Source organism: Schistocerca piceifrons, chromosome 8, assembly GCF_021461385.2.
Source record: "Schistocerca piceifrons isolate TAMUIC-IGC-003096 chromosome 8, iqSchPice1.1, whole genome shotgun sequence".
Taxonomy (NCBI): domain Eukaryota; kingdom Metazoa; phylum Arthropoda; class Insecta; order Orthoptera; family Acrididae; genus Schistocerca; species Schistocerca piceifrons.
In genome coordinates, this window is record NC_060145.1 from 224237980 (window position 1) to 224252158 (window position 14179).

Genomic DNA, 14179 nt, shown 5'->3' on the forward strand with positions numbered 1-14179 from the left:
AGTTGGCAGTTTTCGTGACCGGAGCTGTTACTTCTCAATCAAGTAGCGCCTCAACTGGTCGCACAAGGGCTGAGACCACCCCGCTTGCCAACTGCGCTACCCAGTGCTTAACGGTCACCCAACCAAGTGCTAGCCAAGCCCAATAGCACTTAATTTCGGTGCTCTGAATCGAACCATTGTTACCACTGCGGCAAGGTCATTCGCCATAGAATGTACAGAGTGAAAATACTCTACAGCTGCTCAGAAAATGTAAATATGAAACCGTTCGCTTAGTATAGAGAACTGATACTACTCCGAAGTCTTTACGACAAACCTCTGTCAGTGATAGACCACGTCGTAAGTAATAAATTTTGTTAGCGAAAAATTAATCACTGATGCTTCCCGAAACGCTAGGCGTCCTTTAAGACCGGCTGCACTCCTGAGACGCTCTGGAGCTTAGGCACATGGTGACATGCGTATGCAAAGTGTGTTGCCTATCGTCCAGTCATCTGCCCGCAAGTAAGGCGCAGTCCGAGGCAACTAAAGTTCCATTTTCGCTTCTCTGCTTAGAGACATTAATTCTTACGGTTCTCATGTTGGAAGTCACTTTTTCAATTTACTGAGGTAGGTTGTATGCTGCACACATGGTTAGCAGACCCTGCTAGTTCGGTGAAATCTCATTGCCCTGGGGCCTGCAAATACTAAACGATGGCTAGCATTGCCGGCAAGCATCAGTTGACATTTGGCTTCCAACGAAGGTTGTTCCACCATGGCGTATGACCCTTAGACGATTGTCGTAATGAAACTGAGAACACCTGTGTATCCTTTGACACGTAGATGAGGTATGGGCAAATGCGCTATTACGGTTGCGGGCGGCCGCGAGTGCCCTCTCTGTTTCCCCGCGAGTGCTGTCAGCCAGAACTTCCCCCTCCGCCCCTCCGCTAACTCGACCCATTTGTTACTGATGCGCAAGCCGCCTTGACAGGCCTGTTTACTTCTTTTCATTAGTGTTATCGTGTGGACGTCCCTTTGGCGTTCACGGTGGAACGAAATTAGTGACAGGAAAATGGCTGAGGAATTACGATCCTCAAAAAGGAAAGCTGTCTAATCCATACGCTTCAGTCCACACTGGGAAGAAGACTACTTTCTTACTGGATAACATACCGGCCCTCTGTCTTCTTTGTGATGCTATTTTAACAGCGTGGAAGACGTACGATGTGAACCAACATTCTCTACTCCTGCATGAGAAATTTATGATCACTTTGCACACTGAGGAATGGAAGGCAAAACATTTGGCGCTAAAACAGGAAAGAGAGAAAGAAGATAGTTCATATAGATATACATCATTTCCTCAAAATGTTGCTATTATTATTTATAGAGACTTATATGGTTTTCCGGCCTGTGTGGCCGAGCGGTTCCAGGCGCTTCAGTCTGGAACCGCGTGATCGCTACGGTCGCAGGTTCGAATCCTGCCTCGGGCATGGATGTTTGTGATGTCCTTAGGTTATAGGGGACTGATGACTTCAGGTGTTAAGTCCCATAGTGCTCAGAGCCATTTGAACCAATTATATTGTTTTGCTCTCGATTTTACCTGTTCCTCATAACGTATCCACAGGAAGAGAACCATGTCATCCATAACGACTGTGCAATTAGAGTGAGCTATCACAGTGCCTCGCCTTAGCGTGGAGAATTTGTGAAATAATTTTTTGTTTCTGCCATAACAATCTTATGCCTAGGGACTGTTCCGGTTTTGGAAATAGCTCCTTTTTCATGGAGAACAGTTTGCAGACGCATCGAAGAAATGGCAAAGAACGGGGAAACCCAACTTATGGATAAAACTAGACATTTGGTTTCTTTTCTTCTTTGGCTTTCGATGAAAGCAAGGATGCGACGAATGTGGCTCAGATTGGTGAATTTGTGAGAAGAGTGGACGCTGAGTTCAGCTTTATGGAGGAAATTCTAGATTAAGTGCTTATGCACCGTTCAGCTACGGCCGACGACTTATTTTCTTGCTTAGGAAACGTTATTGACAAAATGACATTTCTTGGGAACGCTATTCGTTGAACACAACAGATGGAGCTCCTGGAATTATTGATCAAATACTATGTATACGTTATATTGTGTCGTAGGTATTCATTGTATTTTCGTACTGTAATAATTGCGAGAAAGCAAAGAATACGAACGTGACTACAATCTCGAGAGTCAGCTGCTGGTCGTGTATTGTCGGCAGTCTTCCGTCCTGTTCGCGAGTAATTGAATGTGAGGTGCCCGCGCATCGTGCCCGCATGGCGATATGAATTCCCACGATGGCCGCGGGCAGCTCGCACTCCCAGCGATTAGTGCGACTACCGTAACATATTCCGGGTCATTACCCGATAGAACGGCACATGCAATCGTTAATAATTACGTTAAGACCCCTTCACCATGACTGAAGAGAAGCCTGTGGAGTACATGTATAATTTAGATCTTTGCAGTCTTGTCCCAATGAGCTGGCAGAGTGGCAGAGGAGTTAATAACCGGGAATATTTATAAGAGGTTTGGCATTACAGAACTCACCTTACAAAGAGCGGAAGCCTTCAGAAAACCTTAGTCGTAACTGGCGGTTGGCAGAGAATGTTGTCTATAGACCCAGAAATGAATTAAGAACGTGTTTGCTTGTTGGTACCGTTATGTGTAAATGTATCAATAAGTAGAGTGCTCCATGTGTTGGCCATGCACTATCAGGCCTCGATCAGATCCACTGATGGCATGTGTCCAGGCTTTCCTACACTATCTGTACTCTTTTGCACCTGAATCTACGCGCTGTACGTTGTAGGAAGCTATAGATCTGTTTCTTTCAGTTCTTATTTTAATAAAAATGTTTTTCGACGATCTAAGATAAAACAGATTTTTCTTAATTGAAGAATGGTCTACGTAAATTATTAATATGAGCAGGAAACACTTGTTTACAGGCTTACTAGTGGTACCTGAGGCGAATTTTTATGAAATTCGTGTTGTTTGATAAGCGACGTACTGGACTCTGCAAGATCAGAAAAATATTTTGTTTTGCAACACACACTCTATTTTTGTTGGATTTTCCACTGATATTTATTTGCTGCTCACTTTATTTCGAGGCCTTTCATCCACATCTAAATCCACATGTTTACTCTGTTATTCAAAATTATCTACCTAGAGTATTGTTCATCGAACCACCTTCAAGCTATTTCTTTACCGTTCGGCTCTTGAACAGCGAGTTTGAAAAACGACCATTTAAATATTTCTGTGCGAGCTCTGATTTCCTTTATTTTACTAACATGATCATTCCTCACTAAGTAGGTGGGCGCCAACAAAATATTTTCACACTATGAGGACAAAGCTGGTGACTGAAATTTCATGAGAAGATTCTGCAGAAATGAAAATCGCCTTTACTTTAAAGATTGCCACCCCAGTTAGCGTGTCATAGCCGTGGCACTCATTCCCCCACTTCCCGATAATACAAAACCAGTTACCCTTCTTCTTTGAACACTTTCGATATCCTCCGTCAGTTTAGTCTGATGATGGTCACACACACACAACAATGCCCCAGCACAGGTCTGACAAGGGTTGTGTAAACAGCCGGTTGAGAAGACCTGCTGCATTTTATAAATATTCTGCCAATCACCCGCAGTCTTTGGTTTGTTTTCCCCACAACACTATCTATGTGATCCTTCCAGTTTAAGTTATTCGTAAATGTAATCACTAAGTATTTAGTTGAATAGATTTGTGTGTTTTATCGTGTAACCGAATTGTAGCGGACTCGTTTTAGTACTCGTGCGGATGACTTCACACTTTCGTTACTTACGGGCAATTCCTACTTTTCACACCATACAGATAGCTTGTCTAAATCGTTTTGCAATTGGTTCTGATCGTCTGATCACCTTACAAGACCGTAAATGACACTATCATCTGCAAACAATCTAGGAGGACTGCTCACTATTTCGTGAGAATAAAGAGTTAGTTGAGTTTCACTAAAACGATATTTTCTGAATCTGTGTTGGCTGATTGTCAATAAATCGTTCCCATCGAGGTAATTCGTAATGCCCTAGCACAGAACACAAGATGTAACAAAAACGTACGGCATAAATTGCAGGATACGTAGATGGAGAAATTATGTTACATGAAACTCGGTCTGGAAACTCTATGTTCCCGTGTTACAACTCATTTTCTCCAACTCATTAATCACGGGGTACACACTACAACAGAACGTTACAACCAAGGGGAACCTGCAATCTTGGTGACGTCTGGTTACGTTGTGCACCGCCAGTGTTTTGTTTCATATGTCCCTGTTGCCATGTGACATTCATCATTGCTTGCTTACAGGTAACAAATGTTCGAGCGATCAGTACGACCGCTGAAAGCACACTGGTTATTACGTAGAGTTAATCGTGAACTAGGCTCCTGCAGTGGCAGTGTACAGTGTACACAAATGCGGAGATGGCAGATGCCCATTTGATGAATGGATTAGGTGACGAAAATGGCGCTAACGCTCAACTTTTGTACCAGGGAGGATTTACAGGACGAAGATGACCCGACAGGAAAACGACGACCCTAGTATCAGCACAAGACACGTAGCCGCAATACTTTTGGTGACCACATGGCTGTCGAGGTTAGACGAGACCCAGCTGTATCCTTACCCTTTACAGGGTGTGCAGACACTGTCAGCAGCTGATTTTCCCTCAAAGGTACTCTTCTGTGAACGGTTTTTTCACGAAGTGTCGACCCTAATTTTAATGCGACGATGCTGTTCACAGATGAAGCGTCGTTTCAATGAGGTCAGATTGTAAATTTGCACAATCGGCATTTATTGGCAGACGTCAATCCTCGCGAAACTGTTGACGCAAGTCATCAATAAAGATTTTCCGTCAGTGCTTGGGCTGGCATTCTTGCTGACTGTTTGGTCCACCTAGGATCAATGGGAAAAGTTACCATAATTTCGTAGAGAATGTTCTACCTGGTCTGTTAACAGATGTGCCTTTAGCTGTGCGAGAGAAGCTGTACTTCATGCACGGTAGATCATCTAATTTTAGTGTTGATGCCCTCGGCTTCTAAATAACAGATGGATAGGTAGAGCTGGACCATTGCCTATCCTCCGAGCTCTCCGGACGTAAGCCTACTGCACTTTTATTTGTGGTGGCAGCTGAAAGTTCTAGTTTATGGAACCCCAGTACAAGACGCTCAGAGTCTCCGTGCCCGTATTATGGAAGGCTGCGAAACCATACGCAATACTCCAGGGATACATCTGCGCATCGGAGATTCACCACGACGGCGGTTTGATGCGTGTATCAGTGACCACGGATGGCATAGTTAACTTCTGTGAGAAAGAGTTGCATCTGGTATGCTGGTGCGTTGAGTTCGTGTGTGTCTTCCACGATTCATGAGTTGGAGAAAATGAGTCGAACATGGAAAGAAAACGTTCCCAGACCCATGTTCGTATAAGATAATTTCTTCGTTTACGGGCGAGGAATGTGTCCTCCAATTAGTACCGTACATTTTTTATGTCCTGTATATTCCAGAATCCTACTGCAAATTGACATTACTGACATGAGTCTGTAATTCGGCGGACTGCTCCTATTTTCTTTCTTGGATACTGGTGTGACTTGTGCAACTTTCGAGTCAAAAAGGTACGGATCTTTCGACGATCGAGCGGTTGTATATGAATGCTAAGTGTGGAGGTATTGTACCAGCATACTCTGGAAAGATCCTAACTGGTATAGAATCTGAACCAGAGGTCTTGCGTTTTTTAAGTGATTTAAGCTGCTTCGCTACCCTGAAACTCATTTTGGCAATTGTTCTTGATTCGAATTCAAGAATATTCGCTTCATCTTCTTTAGTGAAGGAATTTCGTGAAACTGTGTCTAGTGACTCTGTTTTAGTGGCAGTGTCGTTCGTAACATCACCATTGTTATCGCAGAGTGAGTGTATTGATTGCGTCTTTTCGTTGGTGCACTTTACATACATGGTTTCATTTGTAGTCACCTAGGGACAAATATCGAAATGAAATACACTAACAAGTATATCTTGTTGCAGTACCGCAACGTCTTCTATCTATAGTTAATAAGTTACTGCCAACAATCGGATCATTGTAGCATAACTATCACGATTGAAGTAAACTTTTAAATTTGCATCTAAAATTATCTTGCACGCTGCTGAAAAATACTAAATCTGCTAGAAACCTGCTATAGATTAAAGAAGTACACAGGAAATAAAATGCAAGGTGGTCAATACCTTTGCGCCCTGACGCCTCTGGACGCCTTGCTTTGGAGGAAGGCACTGCGAAGTTACACGCTTGCTGACAATATGAGACCTGTGAAATGGCAAAAAAAGTCATTGTTTAGAGTTTTACATTGCTTCCAAATATGATGGAATGAAATTACTTGTACGTAGAAGTACCTACTGTTAATATTACATCCCACAATAACGTGAATAATATAATTTGATCTGCAGCAGGTAGTTCAGTGAAACTAGCTCTTTGTAAAGGGTGTTAGGAATTTAGCAGTTCCAATCGTAAAAAGCGAAAATTTTAAATCAGCGACACCATTCTTTTATGGTAAACGTGCATATCCGATATCAAAATGACATGGAAATGAGACTGAAGAAATAATGAATCGAATAAATATACAAGAAACATAATCGAATGATTGTAATAAACGTAGTTACTCTTGTACGGATTATGATCAGTTCACATCTACAGGAATGGCCAGATCAGAACACATACTAGGGAAAAGAAACAGACCTTACCTATAACAAAGAAAGTTTAAAGGATAGCTATTGGATGGATAGGAGATGAGGAGATGGTGTAGTGCAATGCCACATACATATATAGTACACGCTTTCTATCCCTCCCCTTGTCCCTCTCTCTCTCTCTCTCCCTATCTCTTGCTCTCTCCTTTTCTCTCTCTCTCTCTATCTCTCTCTCTCTCTCTCTCTCTCTGTCACACACACACACACACACACACACACACACACACACACACACACACACACAGTAAGGGTACAATATCTACCTGTCCAAGTTCTTTGCTAGATAGACGGCCATGCATGTTAACCATAGAGGTTTCTCTTTCGAACGCACGTGGTTTTTTATGTTTCATCACTAAGTTTCACCTGGAGTGGAGTAGCGTGTGTGAATAATGAACATCAAATTTGAGAATAACGATGAAAGTGACAAAACCGTGGAAAATTGTGATGAAATGAAAAATGTATTATGTGGGAAGTTATTCATCGAGGAAATAATTAACGTTTACAATACTTCGTAAGTAGTAAGGGATGCAACTTGTCGTATACGATGTTAAAAAGAAATTCGTAGATTTATTGGCACGTGTTTAAATTAAAACCAACAACAATCTCGCTTCTGTAAGAAGAATCTTTTGCAAATAGTCCATAATGATACTAACTGTAATGAATGTACTATTGTAACGATATAGAAGAGTGAAACTGTGCCTGAACAATTTAGTTGAGATTTCATACTTGTCAAAAAAACAGAAACATTATTAAGTGTTTGATATCCTCTGCGATACAGATAGCATTAATGTGGGTGCTGATTTTGAAACTGGCATTAAGTCGAGCAGGGGCACTGGAGGGCAACTTGGTTCATCATCACATCTTTTAAGCCTCCGGTGATTACCTGTACGTGAGTTTCACAGAAAAAACCCCCTACTGTCTTCATAAAATGTATCCGAAAATATAAAACAGAAAATCAAAATATTTAGAATGAGAGGCCAAGTGAGACGGTATTCAAGATAAATGACAATTGAGTACGACGCGCTGTTTTAAGTGATGCACAAAGGGTTACAAGATCAGTCTCTCATCTGAAACGCACTGCAGACAAAACAGATCATTACTTACATTTCACGAAGAGAAAAATCATGTTAAATATAAAAACATGATCAATACCGTGACCACAAATGTTTGTAAACTAACTAAGTCAATGAAAATCATTATGGCAAAGTAATTAAAAAAATGGATTAACCCGAGGAGGCAAAGAAACATTGGAACATCCGTCAGTTTACTGGAGTCATATCCTTTCAAGTGACAAAATTCATGGGATAGCGATATAACATATACAGACGGCGGTAGTACTGCGAAGGGGAAGTATGAAAGGGCAGAACGTTGGTGAAGCTATCATTCGTACAAAAGTGATTCATGTGGGAAGATTTCGGACTTGATTATGGGCGCACAACGGGAATGGGCAGATTTTGAACGAGGAATGGTAGTGGGAGTGACACGCATGGTTCATTCCAGTTCGGAAATGGTTAGTAATTTCAATATTCCCGAGACCACAGTGTCATGCGCGTGCCGAGAATACCAAATTTCAGGCATTCATTCTCACCACAGGCAACGCAGTTGGCAACGGCCATCATTTAACGACGGAGAGCAGCGGCGTTTGCGTGGTGTTGTAAGTGCTAACAGACAAGCAACACTGCTTGAAATAACCGCAGAAATCAGCATGGGACGTACGACGAACGTATTCGTCATGACAGTGCTACGAAATTTGGCGTTATTGGGCTATGGCGGCAGACGACCGACGTGAGTGCCTTTATTAATAGCACAACATCGCCTACAGCGCCTCGTCTGGCCTCGGGACCATACCAGTTGGATCATGGACGACTGGAAAACCGTGGTCAGGTCAGATGATTCCCGATCTCAGTAAGTAAGATTTAATGGCAAGGTTAGAGTGTGGCATAGACCCCACGAAGCCATGGACCCATGTTATCAACGAGGCACTATGCAAATTGGTGGTTGCTCCATAGTGGCGTGGGCAGTGTTTTCATGGAATGGACTGGATGCCCTGGTCCAGCTGAAATGGTAAATTATTGGAAATGGTTATGTTCTGCTACTTGGAGATCATTTGCAGCCATTCATCGATTTCATGTTACCAAACAACAATACAGTTTTTATGGATGACAGTGAGTCATGTCACCGGGTTACAAATGTTTGAGATCTGACTGAAGAATGTTCTGGACAATTCGAGTGAATGGGTTGGTCACCCAGATCCCCAGGCATGAGTCCTATTGGACGTTTATGGGACATAATAGGAGGTCAGTTAGTGCTCAGCTCCTGCACCGACAACGTTTTCGCAATTATGGCCTGCTATAGAGGCAGTATGGCTCAATATTTCTGCAGGGGACTTCCTACGACTTATTGCGTGCATGTCATATCGAGATGCTACACTAGCCGGGGAAAAGGGGGTCAGACACGATACAATGAGATAGCCCCCGACTTTCGTCACTTCAGTGAAAAGCAAAAGATCTATAATTTGGCAGGCCAGGTACCACATTTGAACGTACACATGTAGATGTCAACGTAATAAGAAACAGAATATGCGGAAAGAAAAGCTTCAGTACAGGGTGATCAATGAAAAGAATTGATAAATATAGGAATCGCTAAATAAAGCTATAATGATGCAAAGGAAGATCTTGTGTGGATGCCTCACTCGAATTACAGTTACAAAACAGGAAAAGAGACTTCTGAACGAGTCCATGAGAACACGTCTTAATTTGGAAGCTTGACGCGTTTGAAGTGATCTCATAAGAGCGAAGGAAAATTTTGAGACAAATCATAAACAGATATTCGCGTGGCCGAAAGAATGTCAAAAAGGGAGGAAAAATAATAGCGTCGAGCAACTGAATTACAAGAGAGACATTCACTCTTACTTATCTGTATCGACTATCAGAGTCCTGTTCCCACGTCCTCTTCCGGATTCACGTAGCATTCATACTTACGTGCTGAGGTAGTGTTCCCTGTCTACTCACCAAATTTTCTGCAGTCACTGAAACAAAGAAGAAATACTTCTGTTACTTGTTAACTAATTGTCACCGAAAACTAATCGTGGAGAAATGACATTATAGAACCTCTACGTAATCAGGAGCATTTGAGGAAGACTAAACGTTATATTGAGGATAGGATAAATACAGTGGGTGCACTTTCATCCCGATCTCAAAGTCTACATTCTGAAGCGTAGTGAGACTTTCTGCTACTAGGAATTTTTTCTTCTTGTTAGCAGACTTTAGGATCAAACAGCACTGTATTACTGTAAGTGTCGTTCTTACTGCCCTGCACTACACGGGGTGTACCGCAACTCATAGCGAAAACTGACAAGGGTATAACAGAAGCAATAGAGTTCCAGTAAACAATGGCTCACAAATTCTCCAGAAATAAATTTACGAGATGACTGAGAATTTGTAGTTACGAACCATCACTGGAGTCTGCATGAGATACTGTCGTCGTAATACAAAAGCATTTTTAATGTAAACTAGTCGATTAGGTGATAATCTGACTGGGATAAAATTTCATCCATGACCACCTTACCAAGAGATATGTATTCCGGTTACTTGTTACTATTTACTGAATAGTCCGCTTGTTTAGCTGAGTGGCACTAGGCCCAGGTTCGATTCCCGGCCGGATCGGAGGTTTCCTCCGCTCGGGGACTGCGTGTTGTGTTGACCTTATCATCGTTTCATCCTCATCAACGGCCGCAAGTAGCCAAATGTGGTGACGAATGAAATAAGACTTACACTTGGCGGCCGAACCCGACTGGAAGATCTCGTCCAACAATGCCAAACGATCATTTCATTTCATTTAGTGAATACACGTACTAGTTAAGAGAGGTGTTCGACACGTCGTCCTCGCATTTGCATGGATACTGCTCTGGTTTCTTTCAGATATCCACGGATCATCTCATCAATCTTTACAAGACTGGCTGCTTCAGAGCTTCAACGATGCTTCAGTTTACACAGAATAATGCCGTGGACTGAGGTCAGCAAATCTTGGTGGTCATGGTAGACCACTACTCTGCGACGTTGGATGTCATCGTACATCAGCAGCAAGCTTTTCCGTTGCTCCACGATCCATCTGCCACCTTCACCAACCATGAGCTATTGGTGAAATTTTGGTTCTAACGGATGAGGACTCAATCTAAAAGTCCAGGTTTCAAATGAATTTGTAGCGACTATAACAATATTTCATACTGCCATCGGTAGAGGCTCGAAGCCACATGTTCACACTTAGCTCGCAGATGGCTTTCGAGGATCCATGTTTATTTCACAGTTTTTGATTCCATTAATGTATACTTGCATCCTTATCAGTTTTCGCTACGTATTGTGATCCACTCCGTACACCCTTATGGGATATATCAATTTTATAGTTGATTTCAGCCTGGATTAATGAAACACTCAAGTTTTCGCCATCCCCACATGCCAGTTTTAATTTGAGTCTTTTGTCTGCAGTAGGAAGACAGAGCTCACTACTTCCAAGGAGTAGTTCAGCCTGCCGCTGTGTATGTGGTGGGCCCTCAGTCCTCCCTTCAAGAAAACTAATGGTCGCCCTAGACGTGTAATCTGTGGGACAAAAATGCAGTTTGAGCAGATCATTTCTCTTGGGCAAGAGAAAAGCTGAGTGATATAAAAAATAAGAAAATAAATATAATTTCCATAACAGTATTCGAGGAAAAGCTATTACCAGCCTCTACACATTATCAGAGTGAGTCAGATTGGCTTCTGAAATTCCTAGAGGAGTGTTACTTTAGATAATTGCTCTGATCTCACGAAGGGGAAGCAGATACCCAATTAGATGAACTGTTTCTTACTGGCAGAACTGGACAGTTCGTAATTTCCCAACAAAATTTACGATATGTTTCTTCTCTCTATGGTACCTTAGTCATCGCATGTTTTTACACTTCTTCAGAAGCCAAATTAATCTTCCCTTACAGCTACATCTACATCTACATTTATACTCCGCAAACCACCCAACGGTGTGTGGCGGAGGGCACTTTACGTGCAACTTTCATTACCTCCCTTTTCTGTTCCAGTCGCGTATGGTTCGCGGGAAGAACGACTGTCTGAAAGCCTCCATGCGCGCTCGAATCTCTCTAATTTTACATTCGTGATCTCCTCGGGAGGTATAAGTAGGGGGAAGCAATATATTCGATACCTCATACAGAAACGCACCCTCTCGAAACCTGGCGAGCAAGCTACACCGCGATGCAGAGCGCCTCTCTTGCAGAGTCTGCCACTTGAGTTTGCTAAACATCTCCGTAACGCTATCATGGTTATCAAATAACCCTGTGACGAAACGCGCCGCTCTTCTTTGGATCTTCTCTATCTCCTCCGTCAACCCGATCTGGTATGGATCCCAGAATGATGAGCAATACTCAAGTATAGGTCGAACGAGTGTTTTGTAAGCCACCTCCTTTGTTGATGGACTAAATTTTCTAAGGACTCTCCAAATGAATCTCAACCTGGTACCCGCCTTACCAACAATTAATTTTATATGATCATTCCACTTCAAATCGTTCCGCATGCGTACTCCCAGATATTTTACAGAAGTAACTGCTACTAGTGTTTGTTCTGCTATCATATAATCATACAATAAAGGATCCTTCTTTCTATGTATTCGAAATACATTACATTTGTCTATGTTATGGGTCAGTTGCCAATCCCTGCACCAAGTGCCTATCTGCTGCAGATCTTCCTGCATTTCGCTACAATTTTCTAATGCTGCAACTTCTCTGTATACTACAGCATCATCCGCGAAAAGCCGCATGGAACTTCCGACACTATGTACTAGCTCATTTACATATATTGTGAAAAGCAATGGTCCCATAACACTCCCCTGTGGCACGCCAGAGGTTACTTTAACGTCTGTAGACGTCTCTCCATTGAGAACAACATGCTGTGTTCTGTTTGCTAAAAACTCTTCAATTCAGCCCCACAGCTGGTCTGATATTCCGTAGGCTCTTACTTTGTTTATCAGGCGACAGTGCGGAACTGTATCTAATATTTTCTGGGTCTCATGAACAAATAAAGCGAGTTGGGTCTCACACGATCGCTGTTTCCGGAATCCATGTTGATTCCAACAGAGTAGATTCTGGGTTTCCAAAAACGACATGATACTCGAGCAAATAACATGTTCTAAAATTCTACAACACATCGACGTCAGAGATGTAGGTCTATAGTTTTGCGCAACTGCTCGACGACCCTTCTTGAAGACTGGGACTACCTGTGCTCTTTTCCAATCATTTGGAACCTTCCGTTCCTCTAGAGACTTGCGGTACACGGCTGTTAGAAGTGGGGCCAGTTCTTCCGCGTACTCTGTGTGGAATCGAATTGGTATCCCGTCAGGTCCAGTGGACTTTCCTCTGTTGAGTGATTCCAGTTGATTTTCTATTCCTTGGACACTTATTTCGATGTCAGCCATTTTTTCGTTTGTGCGAGGATTTAGAGAAGGAACTGCAGTGCGGTCTTCCACTGTGAAACAGCTTTGGAAAAAAGTGTTTAGTATTTCAGCTTTACGCGTGTCATCCTCTGTTTCAATGCCATCATCATCCCGTAGTGTCTGGATATGCTGTTTCGAGACACTTACTGATTTAACGTAAGTCCAGAGCTTCCTAGGATTTTCTGTCAAGTCGGTACATAGAATTTTACTTTCGAATTCACTGAACGCTTCACGCATACCCCTCCTTACGCTAACTTTGACATCGCTTAGCTTCTGTTTGTCTGAGAGGTTTTGGCTGGGTTTAAACTTGGAGCGAAGCTCTCTTTGCTTTCGCAGTAGTTTCCTAACTTTGTTGTTGAACCACGGTGTGTTTTTCCCGTCCCTCACAGTTTTACTCGGCACGTACCTGTCTAAAACGCATTTTACGATAGCCTTGAACTTTTTCCATAAACACTCAACATTGTCAGTGTCGGAACAGAAATTTTCGTTTTGATCTGTTAGGTAATCTAAAATCTGCCTTCTATTACTCTTGCTAAACAGATAAACCTTCCCCCCTTTTTTTATATTCCTCTTAACTTCCATATTCAGGGATGCTGCAATGGCCTTATGATCACTGATTTCCTGTTCTGCACTTACAGAGTCGAAAAGTTCTGGTCTGTTTGTTATCAGTAGGTCCAAGATGTTATCTCCACTAGTCGGTTCTCTGTTTAATTGCTCGAGGTAATTTTCGGATAGTGCACTCAGTATACTGTCACTCGATGCTCTGTCCCTACCACCCGTCCTAAACATTGGTTTTCTTCCCCTCTCTTGCTGCCATATCCCTAAGGGACCCCATTACGCGCCTGACGTTGTAGCTCCCAACTACCAGTAAGCCCACCCTCTGCGACCGCCCGGATCTTGCAGACTGAGAGGCAACCTCTGGAACAGGACAAGCAGCCATGTCCGGCCGAAGATCAGCGTCAGCCGGAGA

The 14179-nt window shown here is 42.7% G+C and overlaps 1 protein-coding gene across 1 annotated transcript in view; it reads right to left on the reverse strand.

Moving 5' to 3' along the window:
* The window catches only part of LOC124711583 (putative lysozyme-like protein), a 192210-nt gene that overhangs the window by 12421 nt on the left and 165610 nt on the right, over nucleotides 1-14179 (reverse strand). Inside the window, exons 20-21 of the mRNA XM_047241730.1 lie at nucleotides 9750-9766; nucleotides 6223-6301 (exon numbers count right to left, since the gene is read on the reverse strand). Coding sequence (XP_047097686.1) covers nucleotides 6223-6301; nucleotides 9750-9766 — 96 coding nt within the window. The remainder of the gene's footprint in view (nucleotides 1-6222; nucleotides 6302-9749; nucleotides 9767-14179) is intronic.